The 18,216-nt window shown below is 41.8% G+C and overlaps 2 protein-coding genes and 6 non-coding genes across 8 annotated transcripts; all 8 read left to right on the top strand.

Annotated features, from left to right (window-relative positions):
• Nucleotides 1-4,085: 4,085 nt before the first annotated feature.
• Nucleotides 4,086-10,105, top strand: rps3 (ribosomal protein S3). The gene is made up of 7 exons (XM_063906813.1): nucleotides 4,086-4,186; nucleotides 5,465-5,595; nucleotides 6,469-6,562; nucleotides 7,683-7,777; nucleotides 8,429-8,616; nucleotides 9,180-9,383; nucleotides 10,034-10,105. The coding sequence occupies exons 1-6, from the start codon at nucleotides 4,157-4,159 to the stop codon at nucleotides 9,377-9,379; spliced, it is 738 nt and encodes a 245-aa protein (XP_063762883.1). The 5' UTR covers nucleotides 4,086-4,156; the 3' UTR covers nucleotides 9,380-9,383; nucleotides 10,034-10,105.
• LOC134880862 (small nucleolar RNA SNORD15) lies at nucleotides 5,126-5,274 on the top strand. The gene has a single exon (XR_010167975.1). It is a non-coding gene; the product is annotated as a small nucleolar RNA SNORD15 (small nucleolar RNA).
• On the top strand, nucleotides 5,768-5,915 carry LOC134880863 (small nucleolar RNA SNORD15). The gene has a single exon (XR_010167976.1). It is a non-coding gene; the product is annotated as a small nucleolar RNA SNORD15 (small nucleolar RNA).
• On the top strand, nucleotides 7,258-7,405 carry LOC134880867 (small nucleolar RNA SNORD15). Its single transcript, XR_010167980.1, has one exon. It is a non-coding gene; the product is annotated as a small nucleolar RNA SNORD15 (small nucleolar RNA).
• LOC134880868 (small nucleolar RNA SNORD15) lies at nucleotides 8,065-8,213 on the top strand. The gene has a single exon (XR_010167981.1). It is a non-coding gene; the product is annotated as a small nucleolar RNA SNORD15 (small nucleolar RNA).
• Nucleotides 8,894-9,042, top strand: LOC134880861 (small nucleolar RNA SNORD15). The gene has a single exon (XR_010167974.1). It is a non-coding gene; the product is annotated as a small nucleolar RNA SNORD15 (small nucleolar RNA).
• LOC134880869 (small nucleolar RNA SNORD15) lies at nucleotides 9,608-9,755 on the top strand. Its single transcript, XR_010167982.1, has one exon. It is a non-coding gene; the product is annotated as a small nucleolar RNA SNORD15 (small nucleolar RNA).
• Nucleotides 10,106-11,257: 1,152 nt separating the features above from the next.
• kctd14 (potassium channel tetramerization domain containing 14) lies at nucleotides 11,258-18,095 on the top strand. The gene is made up of 4 exons (XM_063906806.1): nucleotides 11,258-11,351; nucleotides 14,617-14,841; nucleotides 15,052-15,186; nucleotides 15,744-18,095. Exons 1-4 carry the CDS (start codon nucleotides 11,298-11,300, stop codon nucleotides 16,053-16,055), a joined length of 726 nt encoding a protein of 241 aa, XP_063762876.1. The 5' UTR covers nucleotides 11,258-11,297; the 3' UTR covers nucleotides 16,056-18,095.
• Nucleotides 18,096-18,216: the final 121 nt, after the last annotated feature.

Genomic DNA, 18,216 nt, shown 5'->3' with positions numbered 1-18,216 from the left:
TGCAGGAGAAAAATTGAGGATCCCCTGAGGGACAATAACACAAGATGGGTGTATCAAGACTAACATCATCAATGTGTCCCTTGCACATGCCATCGTCCTACCATGCCTTAAATCAGCCATCATCATCCCTGTCCGTAAAATAACTTCTGCGAGCCGTCTTAACGACTACAAACCGATTGCTCTTGCACCCATTGCCGCAAATTGCCTTGAGAGACTTTTACTTAGGTATATACAAACACAATCCTCTCTCCCACCCTGGACCCATATCAGTTTGCATACAGGGAAAACAGGTCAACGGAGGACGCCATCACCAAAGGCCCTAGAACACCTGAAACACAGAGAGAGAGAGGTTCGCCAACACGGCCAAAAAGGGGAAGCAATCCGGAGCCATCAATACCCGGACCATCAGAATGTTAAACCATTTCTTTCCCAAAGCCATACACACTCCGAACAAAACCCACACAGTGACTCTGCTACCCACATCATGAACTCAAAACTATTGGTCATTTATGTATTTTATACAGCACCAGTTTTTTATTCTATAAATCCTATCATATCATACAACTGCCTTGTTTTTTTGTTTTCTTTGTATTGCACAACTGCCTTATTATTTGTTCAACAAAAGTACTTTAACTGTCTTTATTTTTGTTTTAGTTTGTTATTGCTCGCCTTTTTGTTGCCTAAATTGTTTGCAAATAGTTGTGTATGTGTGTGTCCTGTTGGTGAATTTTAAGGGCCGCTTGTACGGGTATTCGTAATTTCCTCGTATTTTATATCAAATGACAATAAAATATTATAAAGATTTACAAATTCTTAACAGCCATCATAACATTTGTCAACTTTTTTGTACCTCTATGCTGCACATCACATATCAGTGAATGGTTTTAATACAGTTCCAGTTATCAGATATAACGTGACATGTCTTATATTTCTGTAAGTTATTTCATGATCATATTTGTAAATTAATTTCTATTGTTTAAATTTGCTCACCTAGTTTTACTTTGAAAGTATTGGCTGGAAGTTATGAAGTTACCACTTGACATGTTCCTCACTATGCTCACTAGAGGGCAGTACATACCATCACAGCCTGTCACAGTATCATCTCCTCACCATCAACACTTTTAAACTTTGTTTTCATTTTTTACTGACCCATTTAGAACAGTTCTGAGGACCGGAGGCCTGAGGCTACAGTGTCGGTCAACCATCGTACAGTCTGCTTACACACCACTGTATTACCAGATATGACAATATCAACATCTTTCCCATCATTCCCCCCAGGCAGTGCGGATGGGGAACATCACATTCTCCACCTTGACCCTCAACACCAGAGCCCCTCAGGGTTGTGTGCTCAGCCCTCTCCTCTACTCCCTGTTCACGCACGACTGCGTGGCCACACACAGCTCCAACACCATCATCAAGTTTGCTGACGACACGACCGTCATCGGCCTGCTCACAGACGGCGACGAGATGGCGTACAGAGAGGAGGTCAGAGCCCTGACATCTTGGTGCCAGGACAACAACCTCCATCTCAACGTCAGCAAAACAAAGGAGCTGATTGTGGACTACAGGAAGAGGCAGAGAGAGGCACACACACCCATCACCATCGACGGGACTCCTGTGGAGAGAGTCAGCAGCTTCAGGTTCCTCGGGGTAAACATCAGTGAGGACCTGACATGGACACATCACACCAGGGTCATATCCAAGATGGCTCGACAGCGGCACTTCTTCCTCCGCAGGCTGCGGAAGTTCAACATGGACTCCAGGATACTGTGCAACTTCTATATCTATGCACCATCGAGAGTATCCTGACTGGCTGCATCACCGCCTGGTATGGCAGTTGCACCGCCCTCAACCGTAAGACTCTACAGAGGGTGGTGACAACTGCTCAGCACATCACCAGGACGGAGCTGCCATCCATGGAGGACCTCTACACCCAGCAGTGTAGGAAGAAGGCTGGTAGGATATTAAAGGACCCCCATCACCCCAGCAACAATCTGTTCTGTCTGCTGCCGTCTTGCAGACGGTACCGCAGCATCCGGACCAAGACCACCAGACTCAGAGACAGTTTTATACCACAGGCTATAAGACTGCTGAACTCCTGAGCTCTGTGAATGTCTACTCACATCTGTTTATAGTACACACATACACATATATATATATATATATATATATATATTATACACATCTGCCATACACATCTGTTATACGTAATATATGCATCTGTCCATACCTCCTCATTCAACAGAGTAAAGTATTTAAATACTTTCAATGTATTCCACATATGTATATATTTCACATCCTCAATCTTTATTGTTGTTATTATAAATATTCTTCTCTCTTTTTGCACTATTTTATTTATCTTATTTGCACCACGTATGTTGAGTTGTTGGAGGAGCATGGGATATAAGATTTTCTTTGCCAACATATGCTGTGCATATGACCAATAAAACCTTGAAACCTTAAAATGTGGAGATGACACAACAGGAACTAGTCATATGTGATGAAGATGATAAAGCCATATCAAGGGAAGTGGTAAATCTAAATGATAAACACCTCTCTCTCTCTCTCTCTCTCTCTCTCTCTCTCTCTCTCTCTCTCTCTCTCTCTCTCTCTCTCTCTCTCTCTCTCTCTCTCTCTCTCTCTCTCTCTCTCTCTCTCTCTCTCTCTCTCTTGATTCCACCACCATCCTCCTTTAAAACTGTGTTTGTTTTCATCTCCTCAAACATGCACTTTTAGACATCTTGACGTGGTCTCTTAACTCCAACTGCATCAACAAGAAAGTATAGCAGAGAGCTCTGACGCATCTCCAGAAGTTTAGGAGGAGCACTTTTTGGTTTGACCACCTGACTGCTCAGGACTGCTTTCCTGTTGTCTGGGGATGTTGGCCTCTTAAGACCCACTGAGCAAAAGCATTTCATTTACTTTTAATACACAGAATAAAAAAATAATTAAAAAACTATCAGGAGGAGCAGGAAGAGGCATCTAACCCCCATCATCATCAGGGGGGAGGAGGTGGAGGTGGTGAACACCTACAAGTTCCTGGGAGTGCACCTCAACTATAAACTGGACTGGTCAGACAACACGGATGCTCTCTTCAGGAAGGGACAGAACAAGCTGTCCTTCCTGAGGAGGCTCAGGTCCTTCGACGTGTCCACGAGGCTGCTGCAGACGTTCTACCAGTCTGTGGGGGTGTGCTTTTCTTTGCCGTGGTGTGCTGGGGGGGGAACACCAACAAAAGGGATGCTGGCAGGCTGAATAAGCTGGTGAGGTAGGCTAGCTCTGTTGTTGGAGCTAAACTGGAAAATCTAGAGGAGGTGGCGACGGGGAGGACGATGAGGAAGCTGGACAGTATTCTGGAGAACCCCTCTCATCCCCCTCCATGTAGAGCTAGTGAAGATGAGGAACAGCACTTATCGCCTTGGACAGTCTTTTGTGCCTGTAGCCATCAGGCTACACAATCAAGGGCTAACCCTGTTACCGGTTCATAGTAACCAGGACTGTACAAACATAAAACCTTTTTTATAAGACTTTAACCTGCTCCTTAGTTCATGTAAATATATTTAACAATCCAAATATGTATATATGTCCATTCAAATTATCAACGTTTAAATATAGCATTCTATTTTATTATTATTTGTTTAACTTTGTGTGATCTGTACCTACTGTCCTGTTTTCCACTCTGACCCTGTTAGTGCTATAAACGCCTGAATTTCCCCACGGGGATAAATAAAGTTCCATCTTATGTTATCTTAAACTCGTGTAGTATTGCAGTTCTTAAATGCATCACCGGAGGACATGTGTCCAAAATTTTAGAAAAACCTTTTTTAAATTAAACAATCAAAGAGGACAGGAAGTATTCGGTTGTGTTTCTTTTGCTCATACTCAGTCCATTCCAACATCTGCAAATAAACGTTACTGAATCTATGGTGAACACGTTGCAACGCTATTTTAATATATTTAGTGTGGGGGTATCAAGCTAAGATATAAATTTAGCTGGGGGTTTCAGTGAAAAAATCAAGAGGGTTGCTTCAGTTAACAAAGAAACTACAAGTCCCTGCGGCCCACTGCGCATGGTGTCACCGGAAACCAGTCTTTTAGGTATAAATTCATTTCCGCGTATTGTAAGGGTCCTTTCCTGTCAACGGCCTTTCCGAAGATGGCGGTGCAAATCTCCAAGAAGAGGAAGGTTAGCACTGTTTTATCCCGTTTTACACCCTCGGTCAGACAGTTTTCATAAAAATAGTGTAATGTCGGTGTGGATACAGTTCTCTCCGGTACATACTGGTGTGTGTGGTACTTGTCCACCCCCGGGCAGGAGAGGATTAATCTAGATACTGCTGGCGCTGCGTCCTCCTCATTTGGCTAGCTAGCATGGCTTCGTCTGCCGCGGCCGGAGACCAGTTATACTCCGGTACCTCCAGATACGATTCCTCTTCTCATTGAAACACTTTTGGGATATTCTCAGAGCAATTTAAACATTCTACAACCTTATGTAAAATCTCTTCTTTCTGTAATGTGTTTTAGCTATTTGGAATGGGTTAGCTAGGTGAGTTAGCTTCATAGTCAAATGAGGTATAAGTAAGTTTAGCAACTCCAAATAAATCTTCGTTTTTCAACTTGTGATATATAAATATATATAGCTAGGAAACGTTTGCTTTAAATTAACAATTAAATGCGCGTATGATACCAAAGACTGACCGTAGCATCGTTTTCAAGTGTCATGGAGTTGCCCCTCGAAACGGATCTGACATGTGGTTTCACTATTTTGATAAGTTAATGTAAAAAAAATGGAAGCAGACCCATCACTAGGGTTTCCTTTTTCCATATAGTAAATGTTATCACTGAGTCCTTAAATTGTAACATTGTATTTGTTTGTATACCTGTACCTAACTCGCACTAAATCGGGGCATGTGTGTCTCTACACTCGGCTGCAGCCACTATTCAGACCAATGTTTAACTCTGTAAAACCTGATTGATACTGAAACCAATAGAAATGAAGAAGATATACTTTAATAATCCCAAACCGGGAAATTACCTTTTGATAGTTGATACGACTCGTGAACATTTTTGAGAATGAAATGCATGCATGTGCTAGGCTTGATAAACCTTGGTTGACACCCCCCCACTTCAGTGATGAGACGATGACGAGTCGGAGCAGGACTTCATCTGTTCTGGTGGTTACTGCTTCAGAGTCACGTTCTGTGGTTCTGCTGCAGTACCTCAGAGCAGGGGGTCTTTTTCATGTGAAGACATCGAGGCATTTGTCTGAGAAGGGTCAAAGCATAGCTGGAAGTGTATTTACAGTAAATCACAAAGTGTATTATCTCAGGCAGGCATTCGGTTTGGCCTCTGTACTTTGTGGATTTAGTTTTGTTAGGGCTAATGTTTATTGATGATCTTGAGTCTCTACACAAGCAGCTCTTCATCCATTCACTGGTACGCTGACCCTTTCCTCACTCCTCAGTTCGTTGCAGACGGTATCTTCAAGGCCGAGTTGAACGAGTTCCTGACTCGTGAGCTTGCTGAGGATGGCTACTCCGGTGTGGAGGTGCGTGTGACCCCAACCAGGACTGAGATCATCATCCTGGCCACAAGGTGAGTGTGCTAACTACTTCGTTATATATATATATATTTTTTGTTTTTACAATGACTCTATAGTTAACGATAGCAAAACAAAAGCATGGCACAAGTGTTCACAACAAACTGCCATCTGTGGAGCTTTGTGTTTCTCTCAGGTAGACGTGTTTGTTCAGGGTCAGCTTTTGTCCTTCAGTGATGAGACGATGACGAGTCGGAGCAGGACTCACTCTGTTCTGGTGGTTACTGCTTCAGAGTCACGTTCTGTGGTTCTGCTGCAGTTCCTCAGAGCAGGGGTTCCTCTTGTGTGAAGACATCGAGGCATTTGTCTGAGAAGGGTTGCAGCATGGGTGTGTGGGTGCTGTTGCCTGCTAAATGTAACCCAGTGTTAAAGTGAATGGAGAGAAACAGACCATAATGTGTTTAATGGATAGATGAGGCTTCCCAAACTTAAGCTAAGAACATGCTTTTACGGTTTTTACTTGAACCTGTGTATAAAAAAACCCGTCAATATCAGTAAAGAAAATGTCACCGTTGTTTGATTGTTGACAAAGTTGTTAAATTTCTCAAAGGACAGGAAGACCATACCTGTATGTGTGTTCATTTTTATTTTGTATTACCACTAATGCTAGGCAGTAGTTGTATGCTCCATTGCAGTGATGTAGTATGTTTTAAAATGCGTTTGAATTTAAGTAAATATTCCTGTGCATTTTTGTTAAAGAATGCATTGTAACATGTGCTCAGAAAGCAGCAGGACAATCGCCTGATCATGATATTCAGCGCTGTGGAGAAATTCTGAACTTTTTTACCCGTTATTAGACTTGGTGCTTCTGACTGCTGAATATTATGCGCAGGACTACAGTGTATTAATGAGCGTTTAACTTTCTTCAGGACCCAGAATGTACTGGGAGAAAAGGGTCGTCGTATCAGAGAGCTGACCGCTGTGGTCCAGAAGAGGTTCGGCTTCCCCGAGGGCAGCGTGGAGGTAAGAGAAATTCAGTTACAAGTAAAGTGCCGACTCAAATATTTAAACACTAAGGATTATTGATGAACAGAAATGCTTTACTTATCTCTCACTGGAGATGTGTACAAGGTGAACTGCAAAGGGCACAATGTTAATAAAGACAAAATAAGAAGAGTAGACACTTAAAACAAATAGTACACATTCAGGTTAAACGGATGAGCAGCGCTATGAAAGACAACATACAAGTAACAAATTAGCAGCCAGTAATAACAGTAGTGAATGGTAAAGTATATACAAATAGTGTTACAGTATTAAAAGTGTGAAACACAGCCAGTTATAACTATAATAAACCTTAAAACGTGTATATTGCACAAAGGCAACGGGCTATTGCGGTGCAGAAGTCTTATAGGGTTCTTTAAAGGATCATATATTTTGATGCAGGCATCTAAATCCTACAAATGAGTTCACCCACAGCAAATTTGTGGCTAATAAATTAAATGTTTACTTTTCTGATAAACTCATAACTTTTGACAGTGGAGCCTGAAGTCAGCCCTCGGAACTGGATTCCATTAGCTTATTTTTGCTGACCAATCCAACATGTCACACTAAACACTTTCCTACAGTTGATAGTTTGTTAATTGCATATTGAGACTCGCGCACATTTTTGGAGAATAAAATGTATGCCTGTACAAGGCTTGAGAACCCCCCCCCCCCCCCTTCAGTGATGAGACGATGACGAGTCGGAGTAGGACTTCATCTGTTCTGCTGCTACTGCTTCAGAGCCACGTTCTGTGGTTCTGCTGCAGTTCCTCGGAGCAGGGGGTCTTTTTCATGTGAAGACATCGAGGCATTTGTCTGAGAAGGGTCAAAGCGTCATGCTGGAAGTGTATTTAAAAGAAATCGCAAAGAAAGTGTATCATCTCAGGCAGTAGAGTTTAGATTTTGTGATGACTCATCTCTCTGAAAGAAAGATCCTGTCAAGTCTGGAAGACAGCAAATGTCTGCAAATGTCTGTTTTAACGACATGAAAACACTGGTACTGACCCCCCTATTGGTCCAAGAGCCGTTTGGCCCCTTCCCTGCAGTTTTACATGGTCAGGATGTCTGACCTTTAACCTGTGCCTCTCCCCACCTCTGTTAGTTGTATGCTGAGAAGGTTGCCACCCGTGGGCTGTGCGCCATCGCCCAGGCAGAGTCTCTGCGCTACAAGCTGCTGGGAGGCCTGGCTGTGCGCAGGTAACAAATGCTGTCTCAATAACTTTCAACATGTCTACCTACTGTATTCTGGAAACGAATGCTGGGTATTGTGGTACAATTTAAACCAATAATGGTTGCTGTCTACAATTGAACAAAAACATTGTGTAATCAGTGATCACACATGAACACACTATTTTTGTTTAAATTTAACAAGAAAAACTAATGAGAAACATAAACAATAGAGACTGACAAAAGAAGGAAATATGCTAATATCATTTCTATGGAAGTGAGCTAATGACATAGAGTTCATCTGTCAGAAGCTTGTCCTTCAGTGATGAGACGATGACGAGTCGGAGCAGGACTTCATCTGTTCTGGTGGTTACTGCTTCAGAGTCGCGTTCTGTGGTTCTGCTGCAGTACCTCAGAGTAGGGGGTCTTTTTCATGTGAAGACATCGAGGCATTTGTCTGAGAAGGGTTACAGCAGTTACCTGCTGATATAACATAGTGGTAAAACAAATGTAAAGGAAACCAAACAATTAGGTATAGATCAGGCCATATTATGACCAAACTAAAGCCTGCAAGTACTACTTGCTCTTAGAAGGTTTACGTCTTACACTTTTTATTATTCTCGAGCTGCATTACTAAATGGCAGTATGTTAACATGGTTCCCCCACCCCACCCCAATTCAGGGCGTGCTATGGTGTTCTGAGGTTCATCATGGAGAGCGGTGCTAAGGGCTGCGAGGTTGTGGTGTCCGGCAAGCTGAGGGGTCAGAGGGCCAAGTCCATGAAGTTTGTGGATGGTCTGATGATCCACAGCGGAGACCCCGTCAACTACTACGTGGACACAGCAGTCCGCCACGTCCTGCTGAGGCAAGGTGAGGAACCCTCCAGCAGACACACCAACACAATGCTAAAGAAGCACTCGTTTACTCGCTGTTTATTGCTAGATCTCATTGGATCGCTTTCTGCACCTCTGTCACGATGAAACCTGATTGATACTGAAACGAATAGAAAGGAAGAAGATATACGTTATTAATCCCAAACTGGGAAATTATCTTTTGATAGTTGGTTAGACTCATGAACATTTTTTCAGAATAAAATGTATGCATATACAAGGCTTCAGAAACCTTGGTAAACACCCCCACACACACACTTCAGTGATGAGACGATGACGAGTCGGAGCAGGACTTCATCTGTTCTGGTGGTTACTGCTTCAGTGTCACGTTCTGTGGTTCTGTGGCGGTTCTTCAGAGCAGGGGGTCTTTTTCATGTGAAGACATCGAGGCATTTGTCTGAGAAGGGTCAAAGCGTCATGCTGGATTGTTTACAGTAAATCTCAAAGAAAGTGTATCATCTCAGGCAGGCTTTCTGGCCTCACTTTGTGGATTTAGTTTTGTTAGTGCTAATGTTTATTGATGTGCTTCTTGGTCATCCTCAGGTGTGCTTGGCATTAAGGTCAAGATCATGCTGCCCTGGGACCCCAGCGGTAAGATTGGCCCCAAGAAGCCCCTGCCCGACCACGTCAGCATCGTGGAGCCCAAGGATGAGCATCTTCCAACCACACCCATCTCAGAGCAGAAGGGGGCCAAGCCAGAGGCGCCTGCCATGCCTCAGGGAACACCTGTACCCACTGCATGAGAGGGTGAGCAGATACCTGAGCCTTTCATTGAAGCAGGGTTGCTTAGTTAATGCATACTGCAGGAGGGATAGGGAAGAATAATACATAAGATTTATAGAGCACTTTTCCTCATGCTCAACGACGCTTTACATAAGATCAGAACAGAAACAACAAATATCGTAAAATAGTGAAGATATCCTTGCAAAATCAGTATACTGGCAATAAAGACAAGAATGATCCTCTTGTACCTTCAGTGATGAGACGATGACGAGTCGGAGCAGGACTCACTCTGTTCTGGTGGTTACTGCTTCAGAGTCACGTTCTGTGGTTCTGCTGCCGTTCCTCAGAGCAGGGGTCTTTTTCATGTGAAGACATCGAGGCATTTGTCTGAGAAGGTGCACACAAACCTGGTTGACATGATTTAGGAAAAGTGAATCTAGTGACTGTAAATGGCCTTAAAATAAGCTACTGACCAGAGCAAGGTGGATCTGTTTAAAAATAAACTACTTTATACTGAAGTATCAAAATCAGTTTTTACCATGGGAATTGAGCCCGCTCGCATGAATCACACTTTTGGGACCAATCACCAGAGGGTTAGACCTTTTATTGTACAGTCATGAAGAAATGAATGCATCATTATTCATGTATTCATTATGCATCATTTTGTTTTTCAGGTTTTGGAGTGTTCCACAAGATGGAAGCAAGATCTGTTTTTTGTGTACAAAAACAATAAAATATGGAAAATACTCTTCTAGTTTGTCCCTTTACTACACACAAGTTGGTGAATTGCATCTAAACTTTTCAGTGTGAGGATACTTTTTAACTTTGATGTGGATACAACATAAATCTTAATTGTGAGTGTCTGAAATAAAATCTCATGTCAGCAGGGCAACACTCACAACTGTTGACCACAATGGTCCTGTGTCTATTTGTTCTTAGATAAAAAATCAATGAGATTGTTTGATGGCACTGTAGCCTTTGCTGATGGGGCAGGCCTAATGTTTTCGTGCTTCTGTAGAGACCGTTAGCTTGTTTGTGAAGCGTGATATTGCTAAAGCTGTTAGCCCTCAAGAACCATGTCGTCTTACTGGTCTGCCAAAAGTTGTACACGGTCTGCATCATCCGTTATGAGCGTGCTGCGTTCTTAAAGCTCCTTTTTAACCACTTTGGATAAAACATTTTCATACTTTATTCAAAATGCCGGCGATCTGTACCTGTTGAGAACCATTGTCATTTGATCGTCATGATCAAAGACAATTCTACATGATCAGATCTTGTAATAAAACAAGTTACACATTGTCTAAAGGGTTTGCCATACTGTTGTAGCACACGACCCCATCTGTCCTTTAGACCTTTGCAGTGGACGAGATCAATTATTAATTTAATTTGGTTTTTATTCATACACTTCTTTTGCCTCCTATCCCGTCGGATATCTCGGGAATGCCTTGAAAAATGGCCACAATGTCATCTTAGCTTCAAGAATAAACTGGTTAGATTTTGGTGTGCCATAAAAAAAAAACACTGTTTTGTCTATACATCTAGTATACCAAATGACAGTTCTCCACAAATGTATATAAAGACAACATGAAGTATTGGGAGAAATGGTGGAGGCATACAACCGCAAAGCAATACTTCTAGCGTATATTTTAAGTACATATATGTATGATTAACAGCATTTATAAATGTGAAACTATAAAATGCAACATTGAATTCCCACTGAGTGGTCAAACTTAATAACACGCACAACTTCAGTTGAGTAATGAGTGAACACTACCATGTGTAGTTGGCATAATGAAACGGTGACTCAGAAAAAGGCTACAAAGCCAAAGGTTTTTCTACGGAGTGACTCATCTTACAGTCCAATAAAGCATCAGGTCCGGGTTAGGCCACGCCCCCTGCCTTGCACTTGTGGAGCAGCTAGCAGCTGGACACGTCAAGATGAGTCTGCCCGACTACAAACTCTCACAGAAACAGTCTCTACCCGCTCTCCAGGTAAGAAAATGTACTTTGGATTCCACAGGGAGGGTGTTCAGTCTGCCAGTGTGCGCTGAAGGGAACTCTTTTCCTTCTAAGTGAGCAAGCGGATGCATGTGACACAGTTTTAAGGATAGGAGACTTTACCTTTGGCGTGCGCAGTAATAACCCGGAGGGTCGGTCCTTAGCGGGAGCCTCAGCTGTGAAGTTTGTTGAAGGCGGTTCCGGCCGCTCTGACCCGACTGAGAACAGGGAATCTGTGAGACAGGAGGAGAAGCTTTGTCTCGTGCTAAAAAACGTAAACTCCTTAATCTTATAGACAGACACGTACCTGTATTTAACATAAATGCATTGGGTAAAAATAACGATTTGTTTTTTTATTTGTGGAAATAGAGAAAAAAAGTATTAAATGCAATTACTCCACTGAAGTAGTCGATCATTTGAGTAAATGTTTTGAGTTGGTTTTATGCAGTGTAACATATTTATGACGCTGCACAGGTGTCTTTTTAAATGTAATTATTTGTGAGTATTTCTCTGTAATTTGAACAGATTAGATTTGGGATAAATGGCTCTCACAGTCAGTGCTGGATTATTGCTCCACTAGAAGTCAGTGATAAATATGCTATTATGGTCAAATTATTTTTACAGGAACACGATGTGTTAAAGTCACTGAGAGCAGGTTATTCTGCTGTTACTGAGTGAAGTGCAAATGTCTTGCATGTGTTCACCTGTGTGTATTTGTACTGTGTCTGTATACCAAAAAATGCATTTCTTCTTCTTCTTCTTCTTCTTCTTCTTCTTCTTCTTCTTCTTCTTCTTCTTCTTCTTCTTCTTCTTCTTCTTCTTCTTGACTGGAATTTGATCTACAGTATCATTTACAGTGGGGCAAAAAAGTATTTAGTCAGCCACCAATTGTGCAAGTTCTCCCATTTAAAAAGATGAGAGAGGCCTGTCATTTTTATCATAGGTATACCTCAACTATGAGAGACAGAATGAGAAAAGAAAATCCAGGAAATCACATTGTAGGATTTTTAAAGAATTAATTTTCAAATGATTGTGGAAAAAAAGTATTTGGTCAATAACAAAAGTTCATCTCAATACTTTGTTATATACCCTTTGTTGGCAATGACAGAGGTCAAACGTTTTCTGTAAGTCTTCACAAGGTTTTCACACACTGTTGCTGGTATTTTGGCCCATTCCTCCATGCAGATCTCCTCTAAAGCAGTGATGTTTTGGGGCTGTCGCTGGGCAACACGGACTTTCAACTCCCTCCAAAGATTTTCTATGGGGTTGAGATCTGGAGACTGGCTAGGCCACTCCAGGACCTTGAAATGCTTCTTACGAAGCCACTCCTTCGTTGCCCTGGCGGTGTGTTTGGGATCATTGTCATGCTGAAAGACCCAGCCACGCTTCATCTTCAGTGCCCTTGCTGATGGAAGGAGGTTTTCACTCAAAATCTCACGATACATGGCCCCATTCATTCTTTCCTTTACACGGATCAGTCGTCCTGGTCCCTTTGCAGAAAAACAGCCCCAAAGCATGATGTTTCCACCCCCATGCTTCACAGTAGGTATGGTGTTCTTCGGATGCAACTCTGCATTCTTTCTCCTCCAAACACGACGAGTTGAGTTTTTACCAAAAAGTTCTATTTTGGTTTCATCTGACCATATGACATTCTCCCAATCCTCTTCTGGATCATACAAATGCCCTCTAGCAAACTTCAGACGGGCCTGGACATGTACTGGCTTAAGCAGGGGGACACGTCGGGAACTGCAGGATTTAAGTCCCTGGCGGCGTAGTGTGTTACTGATGGTAGCCTCTGTTACTTTGGTCCCAGCTCTCTGCAGGTCATTCACTAGGTCGCCCCGTGTGGTTCTGGGATTTTTGCTCACCGTTCTTGTGATCATTTTGACCCCACGGGGTGAGATCTTGCGTGGAGCCCCAGATCGAGGGAGATTAGCAGTGGTCTTGTATGTCTTCCATTTTCTAATAATTGCTCCCACAGTTGATTTCTTCACACCAAGCTGCTTACCTATTGCAGATTCAGTTTTCCCAGCCTGGTGCAGGTCTACAATTTTGTCTCTGGTCTCCTTTGACAGCTCTTTGGTCTTGGCCATAGTGGAGTTTGGAGTATGACTGTTTGAGGTTGTGGACAGGTGTCTTTTATACTGATAACGAGTTCAGAAAGGTGCCATTAATACAAGTAACGAGTGGAGGACAGAGGAGCCTCTTAAAGAAGAAGTTACAGGTCTGTGAGAGCCAGAAATCTTGCTTGTTTGTAGGTGACCAAATACTTATTTTACCGAGGAATTTACCAATTAATTCATTAAAAATCCTACAATGTGATTTCCTGGATTTTTGTTTTCTCATTCTGTCTCATAGTTGTGGTATACCTATGATAAAAATTACAGGCCTCTCTCATCTTTTTAAATGGGAGAACTTGCACAATTGGTGGCTGACTAAATACTTTTTTGCCCCACTGTATGTTCTCTGGTTTTATACAAAAATAATGCAACATAGCCAAGGCAACTTGTACTCATCAGCATCAACATTAAACCCAACAGACATGTTTAAAAAATGGCTAAATATGAACTCAGTCAATATGCCACTGTTCCGGTGGCATAAAACACTTAAAAGTTGTCTTATGATTTGATTTAAAAAGAAAACCACAATATATTGCTTTGTTTTAAAGTTACTCCTATTATCGCATAATGAATACCTGAATGGTAGCCCCTGTATTATAATACATATTCTAGCTAGAGTTTATTTCCAACACAGCTCTGCTGAACTGGCTCCAACAATAGAGGTGTATGCTCACAGGGCCAATACAACTTAATGGAACTGGTAATAAGACATAGGGTCAATGATAGGTGTGAGTGGAAATGGCCGTATGTTGAAGCCTATAGCTGATAGAACAAAGTTCCTAACACAAATTCATCAGTCTATATTCTTATTGACTATCGCCTATTCACAATTATTTAGTTTTACTTTGAATGTATTAAGGTTAATGGTTTTCTATATTACAGTTCCTTTTTTACACATCTATGTTTATTGTTATCCATCTACTGTGTTTTTCACAGCTATTTTTTCTATGTATATTATGTTATGTGTATTTGTTCTCAGGCACAATGCCATCGATCCACATAACTGTAAATGTAACAGTGTAGTCTATTTACTCACTTTCAAAAGTTTTCCCTTAGACTTTCACATGAACACGATAGGAGGAAATAAAACATAATTTTAACGTTATTTAAATGTGAATATTTTCTGTTGTTTGCCTCAGCACTCTCCTGTGGTGCTGCTTAATGTGGGTGGGCACCTGTTCAGCACCGCTCTGAGCACCCTTCGTAAACACCCTGACTCCAGGCTGGCTGAGCTGTTCAGCTCTCCGCCCAAACTACGCACCGATCCTCAGGGACGCTACTTCATCGACCGTGACGGGTCACACTTCGGAGCTGTCCTCGACTTCCTGAGATCAGACTCTCTGCCCACACACAACACCAAGGAGGTCAGAGTGTGTTCCAATCAGTGGCCTGCTTTCTGTCGGAACCCCTGCCACTGTTAAAACAGACATGACTCATCATGTGTGTGTGTGTGTGTGTGTGTGTGTGTGTGTGTGTGTGTGTGTGTGTGTGTGTGTGTGTGTGTGTGTGTGTGTGTGTGTGTGTGTGTGTGTGTGTGTGTGTGTGTGTGTGTGTGTGTGTGTGTGTGTGTTTAGGTTCATAGGGAGGCAGTGTACTACAACATCAAACCCCTGGTGAAGCTCCTGGAGGAGAGTCCTCCGCTGTTTGGAGAGCTGGTGGGACGCCAGCAGTTCCTCTCCAGAGTCCCACACTACAGAGAGAACATCGAGGTCAGATACGCCTGCTGATCTTGCACATGTAATGTATTGTTAAATGAAGCACGTCAGGTCATAAAGTACCGCAACATCTAATAACCTTCTTTTGTGTGCGGACTTTTTGGTGAGTAGTTTAATTACTGCAGGAACCTTAATCTACACATTAAGTGGACCAAAAAGAGTGGCAACTGAAAAGAAAAAAAAAAGGAGAGCTCATGATAGCCTTCACATTATTCAGAATATTCTTTACAGAAGTTGTACTTTTCTAGGAAAGTGTGTGGGTTGAAATTTGCCTAAAACATGTGAGATTGTTGTGCTATTCTCTGAGCAGAGGGAATTGTGCCTCCAATGATCGTATTTCATTATCCATGCCGGTACATTCTTATTTACATGACACACGTTTTCGAGCCTTGCAAACACGTTTGTATCATGACATCAAACTCTCACTAGGAGGTAACAATGTAACCATAATAACAATAATATATGGATAAATTATTCAAGAATCCTGTTTTCATCCACAGAGAGAAATTTATTGGAAGATTGATTAACATATTTTCACTGTTGTTCTCCAGGTGCTGATTCGAATTGCCAGAGCCGAGGCCATAGCCGCCCGCCACTCCACCATCATGATATGTGTGCTGCAGACAGAGGAGGACTTGGGTCTCTTTGACAACGCCATCAACAGCTTGGAGGCAGATAAAGAGTCGGTGGTGACGTTCGGACCCTGGAAGGCTGCGCTGTCCGTCAAAGACCTGCTGGACTGTGTGCAGCTGGACATCGAGAGTCAGGGCTACAGCGTGAGCATCCAGCGCCACGTGGTGGAGAAAAGCTTCCTGTCCAGGAGCTACAACTACTTCCACAAACTCATCTTCACCTGGTGGTGATTACGGGCTGCTTTTCTCCGAGAGACTAGATTAAAAACACGGACAGCAATTTGATAAATTAATCTTGGAATAGACCAAGTTGATCCAAGTAGTTCCTAAATACCTTTTGAGTCTGGGAGCATGTGAGAGGGTCAGTAAAGCAAGTTTATATACAGATAATTAATTACAAAGTCACTGTGATTTAAAGTAGCAATAGCTTTAAATTATCAATATGTAGTAAACGCTGATTGCACAATGTAATGGGTATAGAATAATGACACTTTCAGCTTTCTGATTAGTTCCTATTAGCCCTGCTTTCACTTTGCAATTCTGTCTGCCTCAGCATAACGCTCTTCCATTCACATCAAAACTCCTCGACTCATCAATGGTACCAGAGAGCGGTTCACTGAGAGACTGCTCAGTGCTTATCCTGAGGTAGCAGAACAACCAGAGTAGTATTAGCTGTGGAAAATACGCATAAACAGAGCCCTGGTGATGAAATTGCATAAATCAAGTAACAAACCAGAATACTTTTAAACACAACAAATGTTTTACTGTGCCTTTTATCAGCACAGGATTGGGGTATAGTTCTTCAGCTTTCTAATGATTGTTTCCTGCTTTGAACAGTAACGTTAGCCAAGCTATTAGCGATAGCCATGTTGCTAACAAAGTGAAAATCAACAGGCAGAAAATGTCTTGTGAATGTATCTGTTGCACATTTAATGCTGACTTTTAAGAAAAAGTTGCACAGCATTAGCTTAAAGAATTAAAACAAACACTTGATTTTAGCTGCTTTATTATTGTAATTTTTAGTATTTTAAATTTAAATAAAACAACTACCTAGTTACATTTCTTTTTCACAAACTTTGAATCTGGTTGTTTATTTTGTGCATTGACCATCTACAGGGGTCGGACACATAAGCACACACACATCTGAACGATATAGTACAATGCAAATCAACAGTACTGCAATGGAAACGACTTGAGTGCAGTGGTGAAAAAAGTATTCAAACTATTAATAAAAGTACAATTGCAGAAGACTTGCTGACAACATAAAGCTTCAAACATATTCCAGCAGTTGGTCGAGGTGGAGCTGCATTTCTTTTGTAGTTTAGTCTGTAACAATGGTTCATGTTTTGTTTTGCAGATCTTGATTTAAAAAATAACTAGTGACTTTAGATCTTAAATAAATGAAGCAGGAGTAGACTATTTCTCTCTGAAATGAAGTAAAGTTGAAAATAATAATAGCATAAAATAAAAATAACTTACTCATGAAGGACCAAACCTCAGACACCTAAATCACAGCCATCGAGCTGTGGCACACCACTGTTCAGAACTGGATCTGTTCTGGTTTTATTTTTCCCTTTACACTTCATTCTTTAGTCATTTCCTTTGGATACCTTGTCCTAATTTCATGGCATAAATCCACATGGACACTGGATTGTTGACATGTTACAGCTGGGCGGCGGTGGTGGATTTGGACTTTGGACTGAAGGGTCGCCGGTTCAAGTCCCCGAACAGACATGAAATATGGAAAGTGGACAGCTACTTGGAGAGGTCCCAGCACCTCCTAGGCCCTGCTGTGGTGCCCTTGAGCAAGCACCGGACACCACCAATCCCCCCTCCCCATTGCTCCCGGGCGCTGCACAATAGCTGCCCACTAGTACTAGGATGGCTGACTAATAAAGAGGGTTTCATCCTCCGATTCTATCTATTGATATACAACTGTATCAATATCTATTGATATACAACTGTGTGCGTGTGTGAAAATAGAAAATGAATTTTCCCTTCAGGGGATTAATAAAGGTCCATCTTCTTATAGTTGTGTTATGGTTCAGGTTTTAACCTTTACATTTTTTACCTGAAGCTAAGCTTACAACAGTAGGCTAATTCATGTCTTTTGTAATTGTGTAGTAACAGGATGGATTTCTGCTTATGGTTACATAACAGCATGGAACTGGCAAAATGGATTAGTTCTAAAGGTACTTTTTTGTGGAAAGAGAATGGCAAATATACTGCATGCCTCAAATTTGTGGATTTTTTAAAATGATGAACAAATCACCCTTTGTTTTGTATTTGTAGTTATTAATCAGCCTCCTATTTTGTGTTTGACTTGTTAAAAATGTATTTAAGAAATATATTATTGTGATGCCATCTGGACATCAAGGCACCAAGGCCTCGA

This window comes from Eleginops maclovinus, chromosome 18 (genome assembly GCF_036324505.1).
Source record: "Eleginops maclovinus isolate JMC-PN-2008 ecotype Puerto Natales chromosome 18, JC_Emac_rtc_rv5, whole genome shotgun sequence".
Taxonomy (NCBI): domain Eukaryota; kingdom Metazoa; phylum Chordata; class Actinopteri; order Perciformes; family Eleginopidae; genus Eleginops; species Eleginops maclovinus.
Note: the sequence above shows the minus strand (reverse complement) of the source record. Positions and strands in the feature narration are given on the sequence as shown.

Excerpts from the sequence above, each read along its gene's own strand:
- rps3 (XM_063906813.1), top strand. The coding sequence starts at position 4,157 with ATGGCGGTGCAAATCTCCAAGAAGAGGAAG. Across the intron at positions 6,563-7,682 it reads TCCCCGAGGGCAGCGTGGAG|TTGTATGCTGAGAAGGTTGC; the intron begins GTAAGAGAAATT and ends CACCTCTGTTAG. Across the intron at positions 7,778-8,428 it reads GGAGGCCTGGCTGTGCGCAG|GGCGTGCTATGGTGTTCTGA; the intron begins GTAACAAATGCT and ends ACCCCAATTCAG.
- kctd14 (XM_063906806.1), top strand. The coding sequence starts at position 11,298 with ATGAGTCTGCCCGACTACAAACTCTCACAGAAACAGTCTCTACCCGCT. Across the intron at positions 11,352-14,616 it reads AGTCTCTACCCGCTCTCCAG|CACTCTCCTGTGGTGCTGCT; the intron begins GTAAGAAAATGT and ends TGTTTGCCTCAG. Across the intron at positions 14,842-15,051 it reads CCACACACAACACCAAGGAG|GTTCATAGGGAGGCAGTGTA; the intron begins GTCAGAGTGTGT and ends GTGTGTGTTTAG.